At 39.4% G+C, this 26,546-nt stretch overlaps 1 protein-coding gene across 1 annotated transcript in view; it reads left to right on the forward strand.

Annotated features, from left to right (window-relative positions):
* The first annotated feature begins 4,457 nt into the window (after nucleotides 1–4,457).
* The window catches only part of snx7 (sorting nexin 7), a 38,912-nt gene continuing 16,823 nt past the window's right edge, over nucleotides 4,458–26,546 (forward strand). Inside the window, exons 1-7 of the mRNA XM_020101399.2 lie at nucleotides 4,458–4,653; nucleotides 11,730–11,918; nucleotides 12,484–12,594; nucleotides 14,004–14,162; nucleotides 16,056–16,254; nucleotides 16,821–17,020; nucleotides 18,614–18,700. Coding sequence (XP_019956958.1) covers nucleotides 4,570–4,653; nucleotides 11,730–11,918; nucleotides 12,484–12,594; nucleotides 14,004–14,162; nucleotides 16,056–16,254; nucleotides 16,821–17,020; nucleotides 18,614–18,700 — 1,029 coding nt within the window. The 5' untranslated portion in view covers nucleotides 4,458–4,569. The remainder of the gene's footprint in view (nucleotides 4,654–11,729; nucleotides 11,919–12,483; nucleotides 12,595–14,003; nucleotides 14,163–16,055; nucleotides 16,255–16,820; nucleotides 17,021–18,613; nucleotides 18,701–26,546) is intronic.

The raw sequence follows: 26,546 nt of genomic DNA on the forward strand, positions 1-26,546 counted from the left end.
CGATTTCAAACATAATGCACAGTTTGACAGTTTGGTTTATGTATCACAACTTGATCATCCACAGCTTTGGTTTCTTGGGATTAGTCAATACATTTTTTTCAAATAATCAAATTTGAACCCAAACATAATTTAATCAATGTAATATTATATATATAGCTATATATATATATATATAGAGAGAGCTAGCAAAAAACATTCCATTATTAATTGGCACAAAACAGCGATGTTTACTGGATTGATCGCCAGATATGCACAGGAAACCTCCTTGATCTCTTGACCCTATTATTTCCTTACAAACCACTGCAATATCAATAATTCCTAAAACAAAGTTTTAATAGAACAAATGCCAAGAGGCTGCAGTATGCCCCCATATACCCCTATTTCCTTATATCCATCTCTAACTTATCAAACCATTTCCCCCTCCTAGCCAGACGAATAAAGACTGCTCAAGATAAGACAACATGTAATACACAAAAAGAAAATAAATCAATATTACCAGCACTGTCAGCAATTACAAGTACATATCATAATGCCATGGTTTAGAAAAAGTAATAAAAATAGGATCAACAAAACCAACAAAAAATTGCTTTCCGAGAGACCTATTTTCTTGGAGGGAATAAAATACAAGCAAAGAATTTCTGGCTCCCTCAACCTAGAAAACATTTCTCTCTAAAAATATGTGAGAATGGTTAAAAACATTTTTTTCCTGGCGCAAGATTGTCTTTCTTGTCAGGATGTGTGTTTGCTGTGGAGTGAAGGAATGGTGAATATGTGAGGCAGCAGCAGTTGCAGTGAAGTGCAGCTTGTGATCATTGGCCAGGATGCAGTCTATCAGGGACAAGCCGAGGCGCGACACACAACATGGCTTGTGCAACAGTGACATCTGTAGGTTTGTCCTGTGCCGGTGGAGCAGACGCTGTGAGTCAGAGCAGCCTGCAGGCCAGCCACACTACTGTCAATACAGATGAGGATCACATGTGAACACTGTAAACATTCATACTAGTCAAAGTCTGTTCAATTGTACTTTGAATTTTCAGACTTTAGACACAAGTTGTTCTGAATTGAGGTCTTTTGACTCCAATGCTAGAAGCCACATTCATTCATTCACCTCCATTCACACACATTCACAACCATTCATACAGAGCTGCAGCATGCTGCATTTTTTACCATTCACACTGTGCCAGCACAACCATCAGGGGACATTTAAGGTTCAGTATCTTACCCGTGGACACTTTGGCAAGTGGAATGGAGAATCGAACCACCGACCTTCTGGTAAGTGGACAACCTGCTCTAGGTCCTGAGCTAGAGAATTAGTTAATAACTGAATAAATAAAATTCAGTAAATGAAAAGAAACCAATTTTACTTGCGAGTTCAAACTCCAGAGTGAAGAGAACAGACATGATGCAAACTTACTGTGTGTCTTAAACACGTGAAGAACACTTGTCATACTAAAATTCATTACTGTCAGTATTAAATTCAGTACAAGATATTTTGGAAATATTATAGTAAATGGAGTTTTTGAACTTATAGAACAACTTTCTCTGGGCCCTAGAATCAGGAATCAATCAATCAAATTTCATTTGTATAGCCCATATTCGCTTATCACTATTTCGAGTAATTTTGAGTAAGGAAAAACTACAAAACTCTTTCAACAGTGGAAGCAAAATGTAGAAACATTGCAGAGAGTTGCAAGTGAAGACCATCCCTCAGAACCGAAGTGCAATAGATGGTGCATGTGACAGAGCAAATCAATAAAGTAACAAGGTAAGACAGTGTCTAACAAGGAAAACAAAACAAGATACACACTGAAAGGAGAAAGTAACTACCAAAAAGTCAAACAAATTATTTATCACTTCCTCTTTAGCAATTTATCTTCAAGGAAAAGCACAGAATTCATTTTGTTGCTGGAATGCTTTATTTTGAGATAAATTGGAGATTATATTTTTAAAGGTTATCAATTTGGGTCTGAAATTTGTGTTGCTTGCTTCACAGGCCTCTTAAATAGCTGACATGCAATGCAATAAAACAACAACACTAGTTATCTAAATCATTAAAACGTACACAACTGGAGTCTGACTCGAATAAGTAACAAGCTAAATCTTTATGGTACCATGGTTATTGAAGAATACAGTGCTCTTGTAGGTAGCTCAGTGTAACTTGGCTCACCCTCTGGAGGTATTTTGTTGAGGCTGATCTCCTTGCATCCTTTAATGGCTCCCATTGACCTGCGGGATACCCAGGTCCTTGCAGCCCTGTATGTCCATTATTCTGCCTTGTGTTAGTGTAGTCCTCATCAACCTCCCTGTCTCTGCCACCATGCGACACACATACAGTCCAAAGGACATCCAGGTGTAAGCTGGATCAGTGAATTAATGTCTCGTTCATTCTTGGGGTTCAGTTTGATGGTCACTCCTCTTCTGAGTCGATCACCATATCCATTCTTTTCAGTGATCTAGCCGAAGCAGCTTTTCATGTTTATTGTTCCCTCGCAGCTGGTAGTACTTAGTTTATGTTTTCTTTGGAGACAGGTATTCTCTTTGTCTCATTTTCTCAGGCGTATCTCTGTAACCTAGCTGTGAGTTTTTGCTTGGCAGTCTCCAGAGCCTCACATATTCACATCTTGCTGTACTTGTTTTCCATCCAAGACCTGTCTCTTATGAAACCTTTCTCCCAATTGAAACCCTCTGTAATACCCTCCACCGCATGCTTGCATGTTGCATTCTTGATATTATCCCCTGGCAACACCAGGATTGATGATGTGGTGGTCTATGTTCACTGCTATGATGTGATAGTGGGGAAAGTGAGTATTGCCTTAACATCTGCTAAGCTAATATATTTTCATTCATCCTCAACTGAGTGGATGCAGCTTTCGTGATTGGTGGTGGGGTACCATCTTATCCTGCTCTCCTCTCCTGGGGTCGGCTCAGTACCTCCATGCTGCTTAGTAGTGTCCCTAAGGGGAAATGGGATGGTATTGTTATATGGTTTAAATCTTTTGTCATGCATGAGAACTTAATGAAACTGTTTTTATTTTGTATTATAGTATTTTGTAACCCTTTGTCATTGGTGCCACTTCATATATGCTACACTAAATTACAAAAAAAAAAAACAACACTTACATTTTTTAATTGTAATGGACAGTATCCAAACACGTGAATCTAACTTTGAACTAATTTGATTTCATTGCATCTAAAACCGTGCAGAGCAGGCTAACTGTACATGATATATGTGATGTAATTTACTCAGTGCACATATCAAAATATGAATTAAATAACTATTTCTGTGTCTTCGATGTGCATTTCATTTGATTTTGAATGTCAGTCAATCTTCTGTTTCTTTTCCCCTGTTTTTTTTAAATCTGCCCAGTAAAACTCACTTCTGCAGTTTTTACACCACACCGGGAATATGAGGACTTATTATCCCTTCTGAGAAGAGACATATTGTCTGCTGGTCTGTCTTTCACACAATGGTGTCATCTCAGTTTCATGCTTATTCCTTTTCCATTGTTATTTAACTTTTTCACCCAGGAGGTCATCTCCACCATGGATTCCTTTCAGTGGGTTGAGTCCTGTGGAAAACAAGTCCTGCAGCCTGCAGCCTACAGCCTGCAGCCTGCAGCCGGCCCTGCTGGTCAGTCTCTCCCACATGAATTTCACAGGGAGTGATTTCTGCACTGATCCTTCCGCATCTGCGCGCTCAGGATTTCACATGAATCAAGAGCAACAACATCCCCAACAATACACCAGAAGTAGTTTTATTTTTTGTGAAAATAAAAGCATAACTTTAAAGCATTAAAGAACATGCCTCAAGTTCAACCAAATATAATCAATAGTTATGATTGAGTATCTTTTCTTAGAGCAGATCCCCTTAAATCCACACTGACACCAGACCTTTAACTATCGCTTACTGCAGATCGATCCCTCAAACCACACCACATTCACTTTATAATGTAACACACTTCACATGAACTACTGTCTCACTCTGACATCACATTAGCCTATCAAATGCAATAATAAATTCTACTGTACAATAATACACTCCTCTACTGGAAATCTTAAATGAACTAGTGAATATGCAAATTTAAACACATAATTCTGTGATGCAGTTTTTTTTTTATTGGAAATAAAATGCTGTGGAAAACAACATGGTGTCCTGTAATGGTTCTTCAGGTGAGACAAAAAGATTGTCAAGAGGTAGCTGTGTCAACATAAACTTTTAAACAGATAGTTTTAAAATAGTTTAAACAGATAGTCCTGGCATTTTGTAAATACAAATAAATACAAAAAAACTGATGCATCTATTTTCTACAATAAAAACGTGTGTTTACATTAGTGGTATCCCATTACAAGAACCCGAACGACAGAAACAAACGAGACAAATCATTGTTGTGACTCATGAGTCGTTACACTCGGATCGGCTGCAGCGGTGAGGCTTTTATTTTGAAGTGCCGCAGAGGAAGTGCTGCCCTCAGTCTCCCCCCCCGGGTGTTTCCGCTGCTCTGAAGTTGTGGTACTTTTCTCTCAGGTCTGTCCGATGAGTTCACTTGATCTAGAAAGTTTGCGAGTGCGATGAGCGGACAGACGGTCCCCGCGGACTTCTCCGGACACATGTTGGACCTGGACGAGGACGAAGACCTGGAGGTTTTCAGCAAGGTAAACACACGAACTCAACACAGCCCCCGAGAGCTCCGGGACTCGCAGATTGTTCCACTGGCTTCGATGCTACGTGGATTCTTCCCCGTCGTTGACGCACAGCTTTAACTTCAGCATGGAGAAGATTAGAAGTTTCTTCACTGTGTGTGTTTGTGTGTGTGTGGAAAGTTTCCACGTATCGTCACGTAGAGAAGGACGGAAACCACAGGTCCTGGATCAGCTGATGAGCTGACCTTAGGACCCGAGTGTCCTGTCTGCTTATTACTGTGAAGCGCCTATATAGAGAGACCGACACCAAACTCCACTCAGTTTTTCAACAGTTTTCTGTTTATTTGACATGTAACTTCTTTCCACGTGTAGAAACCCACTGAAAAGTACAACGACCAGTGTTTAGCGTTTCCTTTTCACTCCGGCTTTAGTTGTATTTAACTCTTCACCCAGGTTTACCTGTCAAGCTAAGGGATTTGAACCTGGATCCCCAGCTCAGATGGTTGGATGAATGGGTGGTTGCTGGTAGATGATGTAGCTGCAGAATTGAAATGATGTAATACATCTTTTGAAAGGTGTTCCATATGTCAAGTATAATGGATGTCATTGCTGTCATCATTATTGCATTATACTAAATGCAGGTAAAAATGAAATTTGAAGGTAGCCAGTAATCCACTTGAACAAGTAATAAGCCATTTTCCCACCAGTGGCTTCATATTTATGTATTTAAGTTCAGCAGACGATGAATCAACAAGTTGTTAAGAAGTTGGAACGGATGCTTTAGTCTATGAATTGGATATTACAGATTCTACTTATATCTACTAGGAATCAATACAGTGTGATAATCAGTGATGTATGAACATAGTGTGAGGGCTTTAGAACAGTTGCAGGATAAGGGTGAATGGTTTTATTCAGAGTAGTTCTTTGGTGTTTCTTCTGAGCGCGATTTAGGTCAAGCTGTGAACAAAAGGAGGTCTCAAACAAATCTTGATCAAGACTTGGTCCCAAATCAAAACCCCACTGGCTCCAAGATCAGGTACAGGGTCACAGTCCTCATGGGTGGATCATAGATAGAGTCTGAAAAACAATGGACAAGTAAAACAAGTAAAACAAAGCTCCTGTCTTTTGACTTGGAACCTCATTTCGCAGATAGAACTGCGAGTTAAAGAGTTAATAGCAACTACTTTGATAATCAATCAGTCATTTCAAGTATTTGCATTTAGGTTTTTCCAAATTGGACAGCTGCTGTTATTTTTAAATATTACAGTAATTTTTAATTACACTTGACAATAAAGTGTTTAATTTAGCAATTTAATTAACATCCTCATTTATATTGAAAATAAGTGTTACTTGCGGCCTTCGTCATATTGTGGCAACTTCTATGTAATAATTAAAAAAGCAGTTTAGTTCACCAGTTCTCACAGCGTTTATCACAGAAGTGCAATATAGTACAAAAATGGACTTGTGGTCATGGCAGGAATGAGTAATATGTAATATTTCCAGATTTTCCATTGTCTATAATCATCCAAATTATTTTTACACTTCTCATAATAACATAAGAGATTTCTAACTCAGTGTATTTAGCGCTATTTGCAGCTACTATTTCCTGCATGTTTGCACTATGATCCATAATGTTTTACTGTCCAAGCAGACAGTCAGACTCATAGCTTCACTTACAGTTTTGGCATCAGTGCAGTTCTTTCTCTCAAGTGAGCTCTTTTAAGAGTATTTAACGATTTGATTTTAACCACTGATTCAGGAGACTGCTGTCCTAGTGCTCGCAGATCTGACAGCTGCTTTCGACACCGCCGATCAAGCAATCCTGTGGGGATTAAAGGTGCAGCACTCGGGTGGTTACAGTCATACTTAACAGATAGGAGTTTCTCCACCTGTGTGACTACTGCTCTGGGACAGCCCCACTTACATGTGGTATACCTCAAGGTATGTCTCTTTCCACTGCTTTGCGGATGACATACTTGCCCCTTAACCTTAAAACTAAAACTTCACTGCAGCCCCTGCTCTACTGCCTAAATGACATCAAATTATGGATGAATTCAAACTTCCTCAAATTAAATGGTAATAAGATTGAGGTTATTGTATTTGGACACTCTGAACTGCTGGATGTGAGCACCCTTGGCCCTCTCGCTCCTAATATTCACTCCACCGTAAAGAGTCTCGGTGTCCATTTTGACAGGTTTTTTAAATTTGAGCAGCAAATTTCCTCAGTTGTCAGGTGTGACTTCTTTCAACTAAGACTAAGTAAAGGCCTATCTTCCACAAAAGGATCTCGAGAGGGTTATCCATGGCTTCATAACCTCTCGACTCGACTACTGCAATTCCCTGTATGTAGGCTTAGATCTATCCTTCATTAAATGCTTGCAGCTTGTCAAAAATGCTGCTGCTCGCCTCCTGACCAAGAAAAAAAAGAGAGAACATATCACACCTGTGTTGAACTCCCTCCACTGGCTTCCTGTTCGTCACAGGATCGATTTTAAAATTTTACTGTGATTTAAAAGTTAAATTTCTTAACGGACTGGTACCGCCTTACTAAGCCAAACTTCTCCATACACACACTCCAGTTAGGGAGCAAGACGCATAACCAAAGGTGATCGCGCCTTCGCTGTAGCTGCCCCAAACTTATGGAACAATTTACCACTCCACATTAGATCTGCCCTCTCCCTTTCACACTTCAAATCACTACTCAAAACATATCTGTTCTCCTTGGCTTTCTCCTTGAGTTGAGTAAGTTTTATCCCAGCTGATTATGTTTTATTTTATTATATATCTCATATTTCACTGTCTTTTAATTTTTACATATTCTACTTTCTCTCTTATTCTATTTTATTCCAATGTATTGCGTGCTACTGTCCTCTTGTTGTACTTTTTATTTGTGAGGCACTTTGGTCAACCAAGTTGTTTTAAATGTGCTATATAAATAAAATTGACATTGACAAGTGAAAACTTCTCTTTCACTCTTCAGTCTGTGTACCTGTCGCTCCAAATGTGTTTCTTTCATGACATCAATTATTTTTTATGTTTAATCAATCAGTCAAATTTTATTTGTATAGCCCATATTCACAAATCACAATTTGTCTCATATGATTTGAACAAGGTGTGACATCTTCTCCCTTTAACCCTCAACAAGAGTAAGGGAAAACTACTGAAACAAACCTTTTAACAGGCGTAAATTATGCCATTGAACTAGCTGTGGTAGTAGATTATTGTTGACTAACATGGGGCTGGGTGATATGACCAACAACGTTATCAAGATAAAACATTTTCCTATCAGTTAATTATTTGAATAAATGTCACGTTATCATTTCTAAAGAGGGATTTTTGCTCCTTAGTCAGGGTTGCAGTTTCAAACTATTGTTTTTGGGCAGGTAATGACTTGTTAAACAGAAAAACATTTTACAAGTCTGAAGTAGATCAACTATGTATTATACCTCCTCACTTCAGTTGCACAATGCATGAGCAATATATTGACCTATTATGAAATTTTGTTATATTGCTATTGATGAAAAGTATACTGTCAGTTTAGTCACTTCTTGTTGAATACCCATTCGCTCACAGAGGAGCAACTGTCATTTCAGACAAACATCATAGGGACTAACCAGTAAAGAAAAGTAGCTGCAGAATATTGTTCCATCAAAATAATTGACACGTACATTTTATTTGTAGACCAGTATGTCTACTAATGATTAACAAAAAGAGAAGCTAAAATGCTTTTGGTTTAAGTAAATGCGCTTGTCATGGGTGTCCTGCAAGCAGCTTTCAAAAGACCACTCTCTGATTTGTGGTGAGCAAGCTAATTGGTAAGATGCTGAAGAAGGAGAATTGTGTAGAAGCTTTGTTGCTGCAGTGGAGCTGCTTTTGCTGTTCAAAGTCAAATTGTACATTATGTGCGAACACGATGCATGTTCCTACTCTGCAAGAACAAACACCTGCTTGACATCTGAATATACAGGGGAAAATACAAAACCTCTTCAGGTGTTTGACGAGAGGTGTTAGTACATTGAAGGTTAACATGAGAAAGGGACAATATTTGTTAAGCTATCAAATGTGGAAGGAATTTCTTTTGCCACTAGCAAAAAAAGTTAGGGTCAATATTTGTAATAATTTGCATGTTAGCAAAATGAAAATAGGTTACGTGATCTAGTGCTGCGCATTCAGTCAACATGCACATCACAGTCTTTGGGCAGGTAGTCTTTGTAAAACACATCAGCAGGCAGTGTGTCACTCACCCCGGTGGTTGGGGTCCTGATTGGAGCTGGAGTGTTGTGATGTATGAAGCACTGAAACCTTTTTCTAGAGACATGCTTTCTGCACTCTGTAACACCCATTCTTTAGTTCTAATCTTAAACCTGAAAGTCCAGGGCTGTGGTCGAAAAGTCAAAAAATCTCCTTTCCTAACCACTGATCCTCAACTCCGATGGAAATCTCATGAGGCCAAGAAAGAAGTTCGGAGAACTGCGGTTAGATGGAAGATATTTACAATGATAAACTCGCTGCTGCATTTGTGGTCTTTTTTTACTTAGCAATCTTCTGTTCTTGAAAATGTTAATATAAACTACTGACCTCAGGTAAATTTGACAATCACAAATTATCTGCTCTTTTAAGATTTGTGGGTGCAGGGGATATGGTATATCTTTGTGACGATACAGTCGTTGCCTAGCAAGAGAAGCATAATGAAAATATGTTTTTTAAAACATATAGAAATTACTGCTTCCCCCTCGCCTCAGACTGTTTCCATAACAACCACTTAATCCTATACACAAAGATGTTGGCCATGGTTACTCTTGAATATCATTTGGAAAAATGTATTTGTTTTCAGTAAAGGTCAACATGTTTCTGCATTTCCAATGACACAGATGAGACAGAGAGAGAAATCCCTGGTGCATATGAACGATCACATGATAACCAAGTTATCAGAGAGGAAAAAAAGTCACGATGTGTTTGTCATTGTGGAGGGAGGCAGGACTGTGGGCCCTCTGCTGACCTCAGCAGCTTCGTAGCTGTTGTTACAGGAAACAGGCCTGCAGGCAGTTCACTCTTATTCACCACTGTTTGTGAAAACTGTATCATTTGAGTGTGTCTACATAAAGTCCGGTGTGAAAAAAGGCTTTTGTTTACAAGGAGATCTGAATAACAATTAGGATTCCATTGATTAATCTAGCAATTATCTTTTAACATTTATTCAATCTTTAAATGTTTTAATCTAAAACTCTTCCTGAAAAAAAAAAGACATTTTAAATTAAAATGTATGCTAACTATTGCAAAAAGTAAGATTTTTAGTTTATTGTTAATAGTAGCAGGTAGAACTGAATACATATTGAGTGAGTTTTTCTGTGTGTGAGTGTGTGTGCATATTTCTGTGTCACATCGACCGTAACGAAGGCCGTAGCGAAGGCCATGTGTGTGGGAGGTTCTGTACTGTTTTCACAGAAAACAAGTTGATTTCAGGCTCTACAAATATCTTAAAATTGTGATTGCTTTAGTCCAAATTTGAAATGCCTCAATTTGACCCACACATCAAACAAAGCACAAGGGTTAAGTTACTGGTGACGGATGTGTGCATTAAGCTTTCATCATGTGAAATGAGTGCTGTCGCTGCTGTCACCTTTGCCCTTGTTACAATTTCTTGCTTGGAACATTCTAATCTACAATAAAAGCTTACTCTCACAGTGGGATCAGAGTTTCTGTCTGAGGTGAATAAAGTCAGTGTGTGACGTAGTAGATTTAGCATGTGTAGATTAATACAGTTATACAGCACATCTGTTTGTGAGGTTTTTTGTTTTGCCTCATTCAAATTCTTGCTCCACACAACATCTGCATAGGTTTGCAAATTGAAAATGAGCCAAAAGGGTCCAGGTGGCTTGCAGAGTCAGCAGTCAACTGGGTGCACTATCCTTATTTCTGAAAGTTGTAATAGTCACAGTAATCGAAAAATATACTCTAATCAGCCACTTACTTTGACAAGTACCTGACAAGTTATAATTGTGGCCTTCATGTTCATCTGAATGGACAATTATCCAATTTTCAAAATAGAAACATCTGGGAAGGACCAACGCTCGGCCTGAGTGAGTTTTCAAGATGTGCTTTGGCTGTGGGTTAAACCTGAAATGCTAATTAAGAATACAGCAATCATAGCACAAATATACAAGGGCAATGCCTTCCTATCAATAATATTTGACTGGACGACTTCTCCACAGTGTAATTGGTAAAGAGACAGGTGGCCATTCCTGATTGTGTCTAACTAATGTGTGAGTTTCATCAGAAAAAACTGAAATTGTATTTGATTTTGACAAAAAGGGTGAACTATCTAGATTTAACATTGTCAGTGAAGCCAGGACCAATAGCCAATCAGTGTGGACAGAAGATCTGAATTCCTTCCCTTCATGTAAATATATTGGCAAATCATATAAATGTAATATACAGTAGATAATTTGCTGTGGCTGAGGGGTAGAGCGGTCCTCCTCCAACCAGAAGGTCGGCAGTTCAATCTCTAGTCTTCCCATTTGCATGCTGAAGTGTCCTTGGGCAAGATGCTGAACCCCGAATTGCCCCAAAGAACAAAAAAAATGCTGCTTATAGATGCGCTGTATCAATGTGTGTGTGAATGGCAAACTGTAGTGTTAAGCACTTTGAGTGGTCATCATGACTAGACTAGTGCTATATAAATACAAACCATTTACCATTTATTCAATTCAATTTTATTTGTATAGTGCCAAATCATAATGTACATAATCTCAATGCACTTTAAATAGAAGGTCAGGATCTTTAAAGATTATAGAGAAAGGCAACATTTCCCACAATGAGCAGCACTTAGGCTGGTTGATAGTAAAATGTGATAGCAGTCCTTGTTTTCAAAGCTTTTTGTTGCATTTCTCCTGGCACAGTGAAGGTGGAGCACTTGCCAGCAGTTTGCTGGTATTCTTGTTCATACATGTGTTGTTAGACTGAAAACCTGTTAAACAAGTCGTGCCATATATGTTGAGTCTCTCTTTGAAAACAGTCACGATGTTGATCTTCGTTGTTCACCTGAAAAGGGACTGAGCACTAACCATGTCATTGCCTCACTGGTCCAGAACACATCCCTGGCAGATGGAAGCTCCATGCCCAACTCTCCCAGCTCCATGGTCAACCAGTACAGGCTGGAGGAGGATGAAGAAGAGCAGCAGGACATCAACACCAAAGACATCTTCATCACTGTCGACAACCCAGAGAGCCATGTCACTGCCATCGAGACCTTCATCATGTACAGGGTCCTGACCAAGGTGAGAATGTCGTATATGGCCGTGTACATGCAGTATAGTAGAAGGACTGCATCCATCTGGTGACATACAGTCACTGTTTTTACTTCTTACTCAGAGTAATAGCAACATTTCTATCAACTTTCTTACCTGCTCTCTCTCTGCTGATGTTGAGGACCGATACAGGGGTGTGCTAACCTGTTAGGATCTTCAGGAGATGGAGGTCAGACATGGACAGATACTTTGGGAATGGTTCATTAGAAGCTACAGTTGAGGCAACAAACAATCGGAAGTTTGTGTCTCTTTTGATTGCAAAAGTTTATTAATTACTATGCTATATCTCATAATGACATCATGATCAAGTCTCTCCTACCATATGATCATAATATATAAGGTGTTGGTTAAAAGACTGAGACACTGCTCCCTCTGTTTCCATCTCTTTGTTATCACCCCACCAGCACCTTAACATGTTATTACTTTTCTAAGAACAGCAAAAACGTTTTAATACTTTGATTGTGTGAAAACCAGAAGATTGACATCGGTCTTGCAGCGTGGTGGTTGGGTAGTGATTTGCAGCTTCTTTCTGCAGACTACGCGGAGTGAGTTTGACTCCAGTGAGTATGAGGTACGCCGACGCTACCAGGACTTCTTGTGGCTCAGAAGCAGACTGGAGGAAAACCACCCGACACTCATTGTCCACGTATGTATTAGCCCACCGCATCATCTGCTGAACACATCTGTGGGCTACATCCCAAGTCCACTGGGACAAGACCAGAGCTCATTTACCACAAGTCATACATACTTAATATTACTCTCAGCCATTTTCCAAAGCACTCAGGGTTTTTTTAGAGTTGATCTTTTTTTTACTTTTGTAATTATTTTCTCTTTTTTTTTTTGGTTACAGTAGAAAATGGCAGATTATCAGCATGATGGTAATTCATCACTGTAATGATAGAAGAGTAACTTAGTTGAGGTAAGATACTTTTACACAATTGAAGTGTGTGTGTTACAGAAAGAAAACATTCAATATAGCAGATAAAGTTTCTATCCCCAATCCCATTAGGTCGTAGATTTTTTGGTTGTGTGCTCATTGCATGTCTTTAAAGGTAAGTTTGGTAAGTTGTTTCTGAAACACTTTTGTTTCTTATTTGTTGAAATCCCTTTCATGTCCAGATCATGAGCCATCAATTAATGAAATAAAAGAAGAAAGAAAAGAAAAAAAGGCAGTTCCTGTGGCCCTCACAGGACTGTAATAAACACGACCAATCATTTCATTTGGACAGAATGAAACAGTTGGTCGGTGTACCTGTCTGTCACTGACTTTGACCTTTGCACACCCTACACCCACACCCTGCTCTCAGTGTGCATGACTGGAGTTTTCAGTAAGAGAGATTTACATTGCAGAAGCAGCAAGTGATGGAAAAGTTGTCTTCTAGCAGTTGTTAGACAGTGCACGTTCATACAGGCGTAGCTTTGATGAGAGGGCCAATGGAGAGGATGGGATGTATCGGTAGTCTGCGCTTGCTAACCTTTCCAGGATTACTAACCCTTGCTTTATGTTCTTAGGTTTGTGGAGAAGAAATGTGCAGTTTTTATTTTCTGTCAGTTTTTATTATCTCTTTATACATAGCGTGTCAGAAGATCCAACCATTTGGACAGAAGCAAAAATTTATTTATTCCAAGATTCGCTAATGCAAAATAAGAGGTTATTCTTTGGCTTTGGATTTGTTTAACCTTCTGAGCATGGTCTTTTCTGATATAACTCTTTTTACACACCTATACATATGTGATGTAAGGGTGTAAGAATGTTTTGTCTGACATACAATATATATAAAGTGATATTAACTTAGAGTCATGTTTGACAACTAGTATAAAAGATTTAAAAGAAGTTAAGATATATCATTTATGGCAATCTTTTTAAAATCCACACAAAACACATATTGATTGTGTTCACGGTAAAAAAAAAGTAATAGTAATAGTACTTACTGCAACACCACATCATCCAAGTTGTATTCCCTATGTGCAGGAAAGCAAAGAATGTCCCTGAAATGTGTCCCCATCATTACCATCATTGTTTGGCTCTTTGACTCTATTTTGTTCTTTCCACAGCCGCTGCCGGAGAAGTTTGTGATGAAAGGCATGGTGGAACGCTTCAACGACGACTTCATCGAGACCAGGAGGAAAGCTCTGCACCGTTTCCTCAACAAGATCTCTGAGCATCCCGTCCTGTCCTTCAGCCAGCACCTCAATGTCTTCCTCACCGCACAGGTCACACACGCACACATGCACTAAGACAGTCTCTGTGCACATTCAGCAATTAAATGACAACTATTGTCTCTATCATCAAAAGCAGAGGGCTAAAAGCAGCCAGTTCAAGAACCTACTGAGTTAACCTGAAAATATGTTTTTTTTAACGTGTACCATTAGCTGTTCGGTTGAGTTCTTACAGATAAAAAACAATGTCTGATGTTTTCTCCTTGCATTTTGCCGCCCCTACCTTTAAAAACAGATTCTCACAGAAGCGCAATGAATCATGGGATATGTTGGGTCAGGAAGGATCCACCTGGTGGAACATCTGTTGCATGGGGGTTGAAGGACTCCATTTGGAGGAGCCTTGGAATTTGGTCTTGTCACGTTACTGTGACACAAGCGGTCTTCAAATGCAGCCTCTGAAGGATAAGACCCAAATGGAGACACAGCTTCAGTGATAGCTTTGTTGAGTGCAACCGGAAAGGGGTTACACTGCAAGAACAAACAACCCCTATCACGTAAAAGTACATAAAAGGATCTCAAGTTATTTGTAAAGCCGGTTTCAGTAGAACCAGCTGAAATTCCTGACAACCTAAAACACTGACATCACCAAAGAGAAGCAGTTTCAGCCATCGATATGTAGAGGTTAATTATTAGTGAGATTATTGATATTTCTTCAGTAATTTAGTACGGCTCTTGAAGAATTTTATAAAAAGTTACATAAGCCTTGATAAGAAAAATGTTCCCCAACCCTGCTTATCCCCTCTTAACTCAAAATGGTTCTGACTAGAGCCACGGTTTTGATGAAAGTACCTGGACATTTTAGTCTCAGGAACTACATCATGGCACTCTAAGGTCCCAGCCGACTGCTGTGAAACTGTTATTCTACCATTGTCTAAAGATCAGGGGAGATTAGGTAAATTACTCATTCACGCTCTGCATGTGAATATATTTGACCTTTCTATCTTTCTTTAGAGCAGCCACACACGCACACACTGATACACACAAAAACAGTGTTTCAGACACAGGTGGAAACTCTGACTAGGTAAAAACAGAATTTCTTAATTTAGTCAATGTATAGAGAGCCGGAGGAGATGGCAGGGGGCGCTCGGTTTGGCTCTATGCCGTTGGCCGTGTGCAGCAATATGATACAGAGCAGTACATTACTGACAGAGCCAGTGAACACTGTAAAACTAAATTTTTTTACGGTCCAAACATGTATGGAAGGACTCCAAATGATCACTGTAAATGGACTTAGAGGAGCTGTGCATGGGTCCCTGGGTGTTTGCGGACTCGGTGGTGCTGTTGCTGGGCTGTGCGCCCTCACCCTCGGAGGGGTCCGTGGATTTCAATAAAACCATGTTGTTGAAATGGAAATAATTCATTTTTTTCCAGTGTCTGCATAGGCTACTCACTGTATGGAGTCTATGTCAGCAGCAAACCCAAACCAGAAAGACTTGAACACTGTATACTTTTTGTTTATTTATCGCAAGGCATATCATCATTCCGGGCTACGCGGAAAAGGAAATGAGACGGTCTGGTGATTTTAGTGCGTCACTAGCTTGCATAGACAAACAAGCTCTGGGGTTGATTGCAAATGTTTTCATCAATAATTCTTCTGACATTTTCACCTCGTTTGCTGCCATCTTTACCTCTTTAAAGACGGGTTGTCACAATGACCAAGAAAGCTTCTTACTCAAAGTGTAAATTGACAATCTGACATTATCGACTAAGCAGTAATAGTTGGTGTATTGCTGGGTGACTCAGGTTATGACTTATTCCCACTGCTTCCAGTCTTATGCTGAGATAGAATAACAACCAGACATTAGATTAAACAAGTAGGGGCATTTTGAAGCTGGTTCAACACTGGTACGCAGTTTTATTTAAGCCCTGTATTATGACCTCCTACAGGAGCTGACGTCTCACAGAAAACAGGGTCCAGGTTTCTTGAGCAGGATGGGAGAAACAGTGAGGTCAGTGGCCAACTCAGTACGAGGCCTGAAGAGCCGCCCGGAGGAGTTCACTGTGATGCAGGAGTACGTGGAGGACTTCAGCAACAAGATCTGCTCTGTGGACAAAGTCACCCAGAGGATTATCAAAGAACAGAGAGGTACTGCTGCACACTTATTGAGTACATCATTGAGAATTTAAGGGAAGTGATGAGGGGCTCTGCACTGATTTACTTAGTTAGGGACCATGGTATCAATTAGAAATCAGTTGAGGAAATAAATAAAGAAGAAAATATATATTTTTTTAAAACAATACCAAAATGCAAATATAAAAGCCATTTACATGACGGAACAACTCCTATATATATATACAGAATAAGGTAAAGAAGAGAAAAACATTTCTGACTGTACACATTTGTGTCTCAGTAAAACATCCACCATTCCGTCCACGTAAATAATAATGTTTAACCCATTGTGTTTGGATTTCAACCCAGATAGGACTGAAAAAGTTTGGAACAACTAGAACTGTACAAACACAAACATTGAGATTATAGACAGCCTTTTGTTTTTCTTGTGATTGCAAATAATCCCAGAAAAACATTTCTGTTCAGCACATAGTTGGAGTGTGAACGAGGTAGTACATCAAAATAGAAAGAAACCACAATATTATTATATTTGCATTATTAATACAACATAACATTTGTTTAAATGTCCTCTGTGCTTCCAGAGTATGTGGATGAGCTGAAGCAGTATGGCCCTGTGTATGTCCAGTGGGCAGGGTTAGAGGGGGACTTGGGGGAACCCTTGAAGGCCGTGGCCAGCTGTGTGGAACACTGCAGCAAGGAAACAGAAGAGCACACCCACCATCTGTCTGAGGTCCTGGCCCCTGCCCTGCACGAGTACATGCTGTGTGCTGAGACACTGAAGGTGAGGTCAGACCACACTGCTCACATCTGAAACCCAGCTCACAAAGGGAGGGAGGAGACTAATGACATCATTTACCAAAGGATGCACAGTAGTTCTTCATGTGTGAGTGGGGACTGTACGAATAAGACTTGTCATGTTCATCAAAGCTAGGAATACACAGATTCATGCAGTGAAGCACGGTAAATCACCTGCTCCACATCCATCTGCTTGTGCATGTGAAGGCTCATTTGATAAATCAACACCTGTCATGTTTAGTTAAATTGTCAACCTCTCACTAGCCCAACAAGTCATCAGCATGCTGTCATCCTCACAGTGACTTAGTAAACCTGCTGATGTTTTGTAATCACTCTTATTGCCACGATCATTTGCAAATTCGAACTAAACAAAAACCAGAACAGAAGCTAATCTTAATGCTATTAAGATTAGAGCGACTAGAAAATGCATTGTGTTTTTGGATTGTCTGTCTATTTGTTTGTGTCATTGTCATGAGCACGATATCTCATGAATTTCTTGAAGGAATTTCTTCAAATTTGCTTCAGATATTTACATGGACTCAAGGATGAAGTGATTAGAGTATGGTGGTCAAAAGTCAAGGTTACAGTGACTTAACGAAGCCCAGTTTTTGCTTTGTGAAGGTGATAACTCTTGAACACCATCAAGGAGTCCTTAAACATTTGGCACAAACATTCACTTGGACCTGAGATTAGATCACTTCATTTTGGTAGTCAAAGGTCAAAGGTCTAGAGGTAACAAATGCGTGGACTTGTTTCTCAGCATCCTTCTGATGTGTCTTTGTTTTTCATTGTCATTCCCTGCACACTGTGACTGATGTTTCTACACCCCCCAGCATGTGAGCTGCATATACAGTAGATCCAACAGTGTAACTGCCACTGTTTTCAGACATGAACTCCGGAGGATGTCTGTAGAATTGGGTCCAGATTTTGCCTTTCACACATCTACAACGCAGCAGGAGATTGACTGGTCAGACGTGGACGCAACATTCCTTTGCAGAAATCATGTGTTTTTGTTCAAAGCTCTCTTGACATCTTCCCTAGTGTCTTCTAAGTGTGTGACACTGCTTTTTTCATCATGAGATATTTGTAATCTTTTTTTTTTTTTTTTTTTTTTCAGTTTTGTAGTTTGCAGCCTATTAGTCAACAACACACCCACTCGATTAGTATATCTTGCAAAGGATCTCACATCAGCTCCTTTTTACTGAAGGTTTTAATCTTTACTTGAGGACTGGCCGACAAACTCTGCAGAAAGTCTGGATGCCCTCACTTGGACATTCATGTTCATACATACAACCCACGAGAGAATTACTGCAGGTCGGTGCATGTCTGTTAACAGCTGTAGAGTCACACACTACTGTGTGATGGCATTGAAAATCTCCTGAAGATATTTGAATAATTGGGATGAGAACAAGACTTCCAGGCCATTCACTGACATTGTTCATTGTTCAGTTCCTTTTAGCACCATTGAAAGTGATGTAAGAGAGCTTTTAATAGATGTTTCTGTAAATATTAGCAATATTCAGACTCACCAAGATAGATACAAAAGTTTTATCAGTAGTGTTTTTCCTGTATTTTCTAGACTGTGATGAGACGCAGAGACAACATCCAGGCTGAGTTTGAAGCCAAGAATGAGGCTCTGGCTTCCAGAAAAGGTGAACAAGAAGAAGTAAGTATGATTTCCCATCCTCACACACAGAAAATCTGAAGCACACAACATCCCACCACCCCCCTTCCCCCTCTGCGTCCCTCAGAGTCAGCCGAGGTGTGTGTGTCCTCCAGTCATTTTCCCAGAGATTAGGTGTAATAAAGTGAAGCATGGAGTGGGGGCTCTCCACCCTTAGCTCATATTGGGAGATGGGGAGGCTTCCTGGGAGGATTATCTAAATATCCAGGCTTGTCGACTGGAAGTCAGTCCTCAGCTCAGTGGAATACGAGCTGTCAATATTATCTTACACTGTAAGCCTAGCAGCTAATCGTGGAGTAATGAAAAATCCCATATCCCTTTTGGAAGATGACGCGCTTCAAAATGTCAGGAGACAAAGAAAGAAGACGGAAAGTTTGGCAAGCAAAGGACAGAGCTATTTTTAAACATGGGGTTTGTGTATGATGTGAGTCTGTATTTTATTTCTAATCATAATTTAATGAGACACGCACACACACACACACAGGATCCACAGAAGATGTTGGTGTATATAAAGCAATAATTTTAGGATTTTGCTAAGAGCAGAAGTTTGGATATTGGATGGTAGAAAGAGAATAAACACCTGATCTTAGTTTAAAGGTTCTACTACAGTGAAAAAAGTTAACACTAAAGGTAAAGTTAAGGATGTGAGCTAAATAAGTTGTAAATACACCATTAACATAAATCAACAGAGATTGCCCACATGACATCAAAGTCACATTGAGGAAAGATTGTGATGCGATTGGCCAAACAACCTCCGGAGGCGGAGTGTAAATGCAGTTGTGTTGTTAATCTACATACAACTACACAGGTGGAATAATAATAATAATCGCAGGCCAGTGTTTTAAACCAGTGAGGTAGCAGCAGCTAGCAGCCATTAGCCAGTAAACACAGGAAGGAGTCCCCTCCTTAGTCCTCAGTCATTCAAGAAATGTGTGGATGGAATAAAGAGGAGACCATTACCCTGTCATCGGGGACTACCATCTTCTTGACCTGAGTGATCAGATCTTAAAACAGATTCAGACCGGGCATTAAAATCTGTCCTGAGTGATCTGATCACAAGTTGACATCAGCGCTAGTACATGTGTGATTTTACCCTTCCTGAGATCTGATCACACAGACCACATCCAGCGGTGGTCTGGGTCACATGTGGCCACATCCTTTTCGCTCTAAGGTTCTAAGGCTGTGGGCTTTATACGAAGGACTGCCTTCTCATCTGAACACCTCTGACCCGCTACAGTTTCACAATGACTCAAACGTGTTTTTGTGTTTCCAAAATGTTTATCTGTTTGTGTCAGCTTCCACAATATCAACACTGACCACCACATTATGATACAATTTTTTTATCTTTATTTCTAATTAGTAAAATCTTTCTTCATAGTAGATTTCGCATTGTTTCAATTCATTCAGCCCCCTCTGACTCACTCACTCGCTTTCTCTCTTGGTCGAGCCAACACAAAGACGCACACAAACATTTGTTTACTCCTACTTTAAAACACAATCATTTCGTCTTCGCAAACACAAATTACATACTTCACGTATCTCATTTACATATAGAACGAGAAGTGAGATATCATCACAAGGTGTCACAGAAGACAGATTCAGTGATTCAAGGTGTGAACAGAAGAACTTGGAGCTCAATACTTGAGTTTTGATCTCTCGGGATAGATCTTAGTATCAGGGCTGAACAGGTTTGCAGTGTGAGCACTGGAGATACATATGAACACCAGGTGTACATAAAATCAGGTAAAAAATCATCTCTAGATACATCTGGATATGAAACACTTTTAACTGCCACGTGTAAATTTCAAAAAAGAAAGTTGTCTGCACTAGTGCCTCTGCATGATTTAAATACAAGCAGATCATGTGAACATCTGCATTATGTTCAAACTAAAAGAACATTTACAGTGAGATTAATCTGAGTTTGCCGTCTCCCTCTACAGGACAGATATATAACTGTCTGTAATTTATCTGCAGGCATGTAAAATAAGAGACTGGAGGAGAGGATTAAACACTTCAAATACTGATGATCTATCAATAACGAGATCACATATTTGTTTCATTTGAGGTGGGATGTGGTTTACGTGACCAGATGTTCTTTAAAAGTTCTGCATCATCTTCATCCTTGGCAGAAAGAGCTGACTGATAATAATCAGATCTACCCTTCCTATTCGTGCTGCTGCAGATGCTTTCTTTGCCACTGTGTCTAGCTGTGGACCAGTCTTTGTCCCTGGTGTAGATATTCATACAGTGTTGTGCACCGTGCAGGTGTATGTCCCCTCACCCAGCTGATATCAAAATCCTTCTGTGAAATTTTGATTAAGGAGCAGAACTGAGATATTCCCCCACAGACTTTTATTCTATTCATACTTTAATTAGCTCTGTGTGTGTGTGTGTGTGTGTGTGTGTGTGTGTGTGTGTGTGTGTGTGTGTGTGTGTGTGTGTGTGTGTGTGTGTGTGTGTGTGTGTGTGTGTTCTAATGCATATCAGTCGTCTTGTGCCTTCAACGCATCAGTACTAATGAGGTGGGAGCAGTGGAATAGATGCCTTTGTTACTGTTTCCAAGACAGCTTTTTGTCAAAGAAACCATGTGGCCACAAGCAGCGATGAATGACGGCAAAGCAAACGCACCTTCTTCGGCGCAGCAACCCCCAATATTATTCGACATTTTTATTGACAGGTCATTTGGTGGAGCTGTGTCCCTAACATCAGCTGTTGGTCACTAGCATCCGCTAACATCAACTGGGGATAGGCATTCATTTGTGCGGTCAAACATGTAAGGATATTCTCCATCTTATCCTATATTTTAAAAGGGGACAGTGTTCAGTTTTAAAAGGCATAGAGGTAATGATGTCTGATCTACTGAGCGGGCCACATGGCTTTCATAGTGCTGCCATACAAGCCAGTACAGTCAGATTCACGTTTAGCGTCAGCGTACCCTCAAGTTCGGCCTGTATCATTGATAACAAGGTCAAAACACTTGAGGAGCCCTAATATTCGCTGGAGGCAGTGCTGGTGGTTGAATTGTGCAGAAGACCTTCAAACGTACAAGGGACATTCACCATATTGTCATATATTCTAAAACTACACAATATAACATTATATACAGAATGCTTAGAAAAGGATAGAGGGATAGTTGATCCAGTTCAGTGTAAGGGGTTAGGGTTAGTTTAAGGCAATAAGATAATCTTCAATGTGTACCGATGGCATCACAGCTATAAATGGATCTTTTATTGCATTTTTAATAACCAATATGGGGGGGGCACCTCATGCTCCGTCCTTCCTTAATGCTGCTACTGGTGAAGTAAACATTGGTAACGACAAATTGAAAACCATTTTCTTTAATACAACAAATTTCCAACACAGCTTCTTTCCAAAGGAAGGCCACTCAGTAGAGCACATACCCTAGCGAAGACTCAATATTCCCCTTACATTCAGTCATACTGCAATAAACACATAGATATCAGTTCCCTACATTTTTTTCATCAGGATCCATACATTATTCCCTGGTGAAAATGTTGAATAACGCTGTCTCTGGCAATGCTTGAAAAAATGCCATGATCCAGAAGTCTGATAGGCTTTTCCCTGACTAATACAGCAAGTTTTGTGTGAATACATCCAGTAGTTTTTGTGGAATCTTGCTGACAAACCAACCAACCAACAAACAAACTAACAGGAATGAAAACATGACCCTCTCGGCAGATGTAATCACTAATATTTTCAGTCGTAGCATTACCTCTGACATCATTAAAGTCCAGCCTATATTCCTCCTCTCCATGAAGGTGATCACAATTTTCCACAATTTTCCACAATCTCCAAACTATGGTGTCATCTAGAAATACTTGTCTTGTTCTATTAATGTATCTCCGTTTCAGTCTGGCTTCAGGCCGAATATTTGCACATATGAACAATACAGTCTCAATACTAGATAACAAAATACACAGCTGCCCTTATTATTGATATTACAAAAACCTTGGACACAGTTCTTATTTACTGTTTATTAAAACAATAAAACCTCCTCATTGCACACATTTTAATTAACTTAATGCAGATGACAAGTTACTTTCTTGTTGTGCAGATTTTATTCAAGCTGCCACTCAAAATGTACAACCTCTTTCAAAAACAACTTAATATCTTGAAACTGGTCTTTAACTCCCTACATTTTTTCCATTGCTAGAGATATTGACCCTGGTAGTTTTAAAATGTGTTCTGTTAATTACCCCATAATAGAGACTGAAATTCTAAATATGCTGTATTTGTGTAAATGAAAAAATATGTACAATTCATATTGAGATGCTGTATTTTTCGTCTCTGCATTGGGATGTTATGTTTGGGCAGCTGGTTTCAACCTCAAACCTGTAGCTGCAGTATGTCAGTGCATTAATATTCATCAGTGGACATAGTTATGGGACACACCATTGCCCTCTTCACCAATATACTGGCCTGCCAGCTCGATCAATGAGCAGGGATCAGGATTTATTCTCATTTATTTATAAAGCTCTTGAAATGCTGGAAGCGATTTTACCCATGAGACCTGGCACATCCTGCAGGTGCCAAACAATCATACAGATTCGGAGAGATTTGCTTTCTGTTACTATGCTTCTTTAAAACGACCTCATTAACACCACTGAGGCAATTACAGTTTATTGACTTAACTAATTGCGATTGCATTTAATTCTATGCCTTGTATTTATTCTTATTAGTGGATTATTTATTCATTAATCTCATTGTCAATTTCTACATGGCTAACCCATTTTTTACCCAGTTTTACTTGATTTGGCCACATTTTGACATTACTTGTGTCTGTATTTATTTTGCGGCTGTGGCTCGGGAGGTAGAGAGGGTCATGCACTAACCAGAAGGTCAGTGGTTCAATCTCCTCCTCCTCCAGTTTGCATTGCGAAGTGTCGGGCAATATACTGAACCCCAAATTGCCCCTGAGAGCTTTGCTGGCAGTGTATAAAGGGTGTGATAGAAAAGGCGCTGCTTATAGAAGTGCTGAATATGAATGTTTGTGTGAATGTGATTCTCCTGTAAAGCACTTTGAGCGGTTGATAAGACTAGAAAGGCACTATATAAATACAGTCCAGTTGCCATTGTGTGAATGAAGTTTTCTGTGGTTGCTGATGCAGCCAAATTTGTGTAGGTACCACGTAGTGTTCAGTCTGTCCAACTCTCAGCTGTTTGGTCTAGATTATAAATGATGTATAATACAATATAAAATAATACAAAACAATGTACTTCCTTAACTAGACTAGACTTAACAGAGTGAGTGCAATAACTCCAAATGATTTGAATGACGTCTTAATCAGTCATTTTTTTATTTGAATGGTGTTTTTGTCTCTGCTCTACACTAGTGGTTCTTCCCTGTTGGTGCCAACATGTCCTATAACTGATTTTGTCTAATTATCAATTTTTCTTTGACACTCCTCGGGTCTCTTATCCATCTCATAAAATATACTTTCATTAGTATATATTTATTAGTGCATTTTGGGGTAGTTTGACAACAGGTTTATGTTCTATGTTTCAGACCCAAACAGACACCCTCACTAGCGAATGAACATTACAGAGACTTCTAGTCGGCCTAACATGTTTTTTAGCTTGATTTAAGGAGTGTCCGCATAGAGAATAGTGAGACACAGCAGTGAGAAGCCGATCAGATAAGTTTGTGATGTCTGTTCAGTCATAACTGGAAGGCACATACCATGAAACGCAAAATATGTAACGTCTACGTCATGTATAATCTGTAAAACAGAACTGTACTGACCAGTATGACGAGAATGTGAAATTCAAACAGCACTGTATAAAATCCCTCTCTTTTCAACATTTACTTGGCCTTTATTGAAGAGGAAATACTAAGCTTTTGTGAGTCAACCTTTGCGGAGACAGAATGGATGTGTCAATGATCCATTACTGCCAGGAGGAGGCAGTGTTGATCTAATTTAGCAGCTCACTCTTTCATCAAACCGTATTCCATGCATGTGTTATTTGAATATTATGTGACATCCATATAGGCTGGTAAATAAAATTTGGTAAAAAAAAAAACCCAGATTAAAAATGAAATTTGATTTATATTTGATGAAATGGAGAATCATGTTAAACTGTGGTGGGAAGTAATGTTAATGAAACAGGTTCGTCAATTTACACGATTACATACATTTATATTGAAGTCTTAGAGAAACATAACTGAAACATAACCAGGATATTTCAAAAGTCAAACTGTGATACTTTGTAAATGGACTCAGCACCAGTCTGTTAACTGTGAAAGTAACTTTTATTTTTAAATATTTCTGTTCACATGTATGCATTGATTTACTGTGTGCTGAAGGATGAAACCACTGCCAGATTATACAGTTACTGAAACCTCAACAATTAATTGGTGAGTCTGACTTGGCCCATGTGTTCCAACTAAAGAATTTGTACAGAAGAAAAACACACACGCGCACACGCACACACACGCACACACACGCACACGCACACACAGATGCACTATGGTATCCAGCCATATAGCCTATACAGGGGGTCTGGATCAATATCACTGCAGTTACAAGGAAGCCGCTGAGATGCCCTTGGCTTGTCTGTCATAATCTGTCTTTGGGGACACATTTCAGAGGAAAGACCAGTTAACTGGGAAAGCTTGTCCACTTGGCTGTGTCCCCAATTGGTAAAATCTCAATTTGAATGTGTATGAATGCTCTGGAGAGAGATAAGTGAGCACATGGTGAAACCTTGGTGGGTCTCTGGTTCAGTAACTCTTTAATAAAACGTTCTTTATGCTGATTTATGTCAATGCACAGGATCAGTGGCAGTGCGGCTGCCTTGGTATCATGTTAAATTCAGGTTAAAACGTGTTTTTTAAAGCCACTCCGGGGAGGCAGAAGAAAATAAATTATATAACACTTGGCCCTGTTCAAAAGCAATTAGTTAAAAAAGGCTGAAACACCCTTTTCAGCTGAGAGGAACTGCAGAGTTAGTGACAATTTTTATGTGAGTTCAAACTGTGAACTGGGATTCTTCATGTCGTCATGGATGATGAGGTGGGTTCCATTGATATCTTTAGATTAGCATTGTCTTTTTCCATTTTTGTTGGGTTGTTCAGTGCTCAATCTAAACCTGGCTGTTTGGAATGGTCTGATTTCTTGGCCTGTATTAAGGCACTGGAGCTACTTCAGAATTATCCCTGGTCAGTAGTGAGTCCTCCTCAAACAGTTTTACAATATACTGTCAAGTTTGTATTGTTTGTGCGCTGGACATTGTGTTCAGAGCTTTTTATAAATGGTCTGGTACAGGGTGATGTTTTATAAAATGAAACTGTTATTGCTTTATTACCCTTCATGAATCTAGTTCACGTATGAGTTTAAATGATTTACTGAACTGGTGTAATTTTTTCATACATTGCTTGGCGCTTATTTCAGAGGTCTGTTAAGCAACTGACACAATCTTAGTTTGCAACTTTTCAAAATAAAAGCTTTGTAATTCTAGTCAGTATCAAGCATTGAAGCAACAAACCAATGTGATTTTACTTTGAAGACAAACAGGAAGGGGTTCTGTAAATGTATTTGACTTGACAGATCCACCCTTCTGCTGTGTGGTGTCAGTCAAATATGTTGAAATAAAAATAATTTGATGGTGATTTTGACTCGTGGTTTACCCAGTTACCGACCACTGCTGTTGTTTATGGAACGACATAGAAAAATACACGTTTTTTATTAATATTGATGTATCACATGTCAAATCGCATCAAGCTCTGCCATTCACTTTCTCTGACAATTTACAATACACGTGCCAAATGTGACCCTGCCTAGATGAACAGCATATCTGAGAGATATGC

The sequence above is a fragment of the Paralichthys olivaceus genome, chromosome 17, assembly GCF_024713975.1.
Source record: "Paralichthys olivaceus isolate ysfri-2021 chromosome 17, ASM2471397v2, whole genome shotgun sequence".
Lineage (NCBI taxonomy): Eukaryota > Metazoa > Chordata > Actinopteri > Pleuronectiformes > Paralichthyidae > Paralichthys > Paralichthys olivaceus.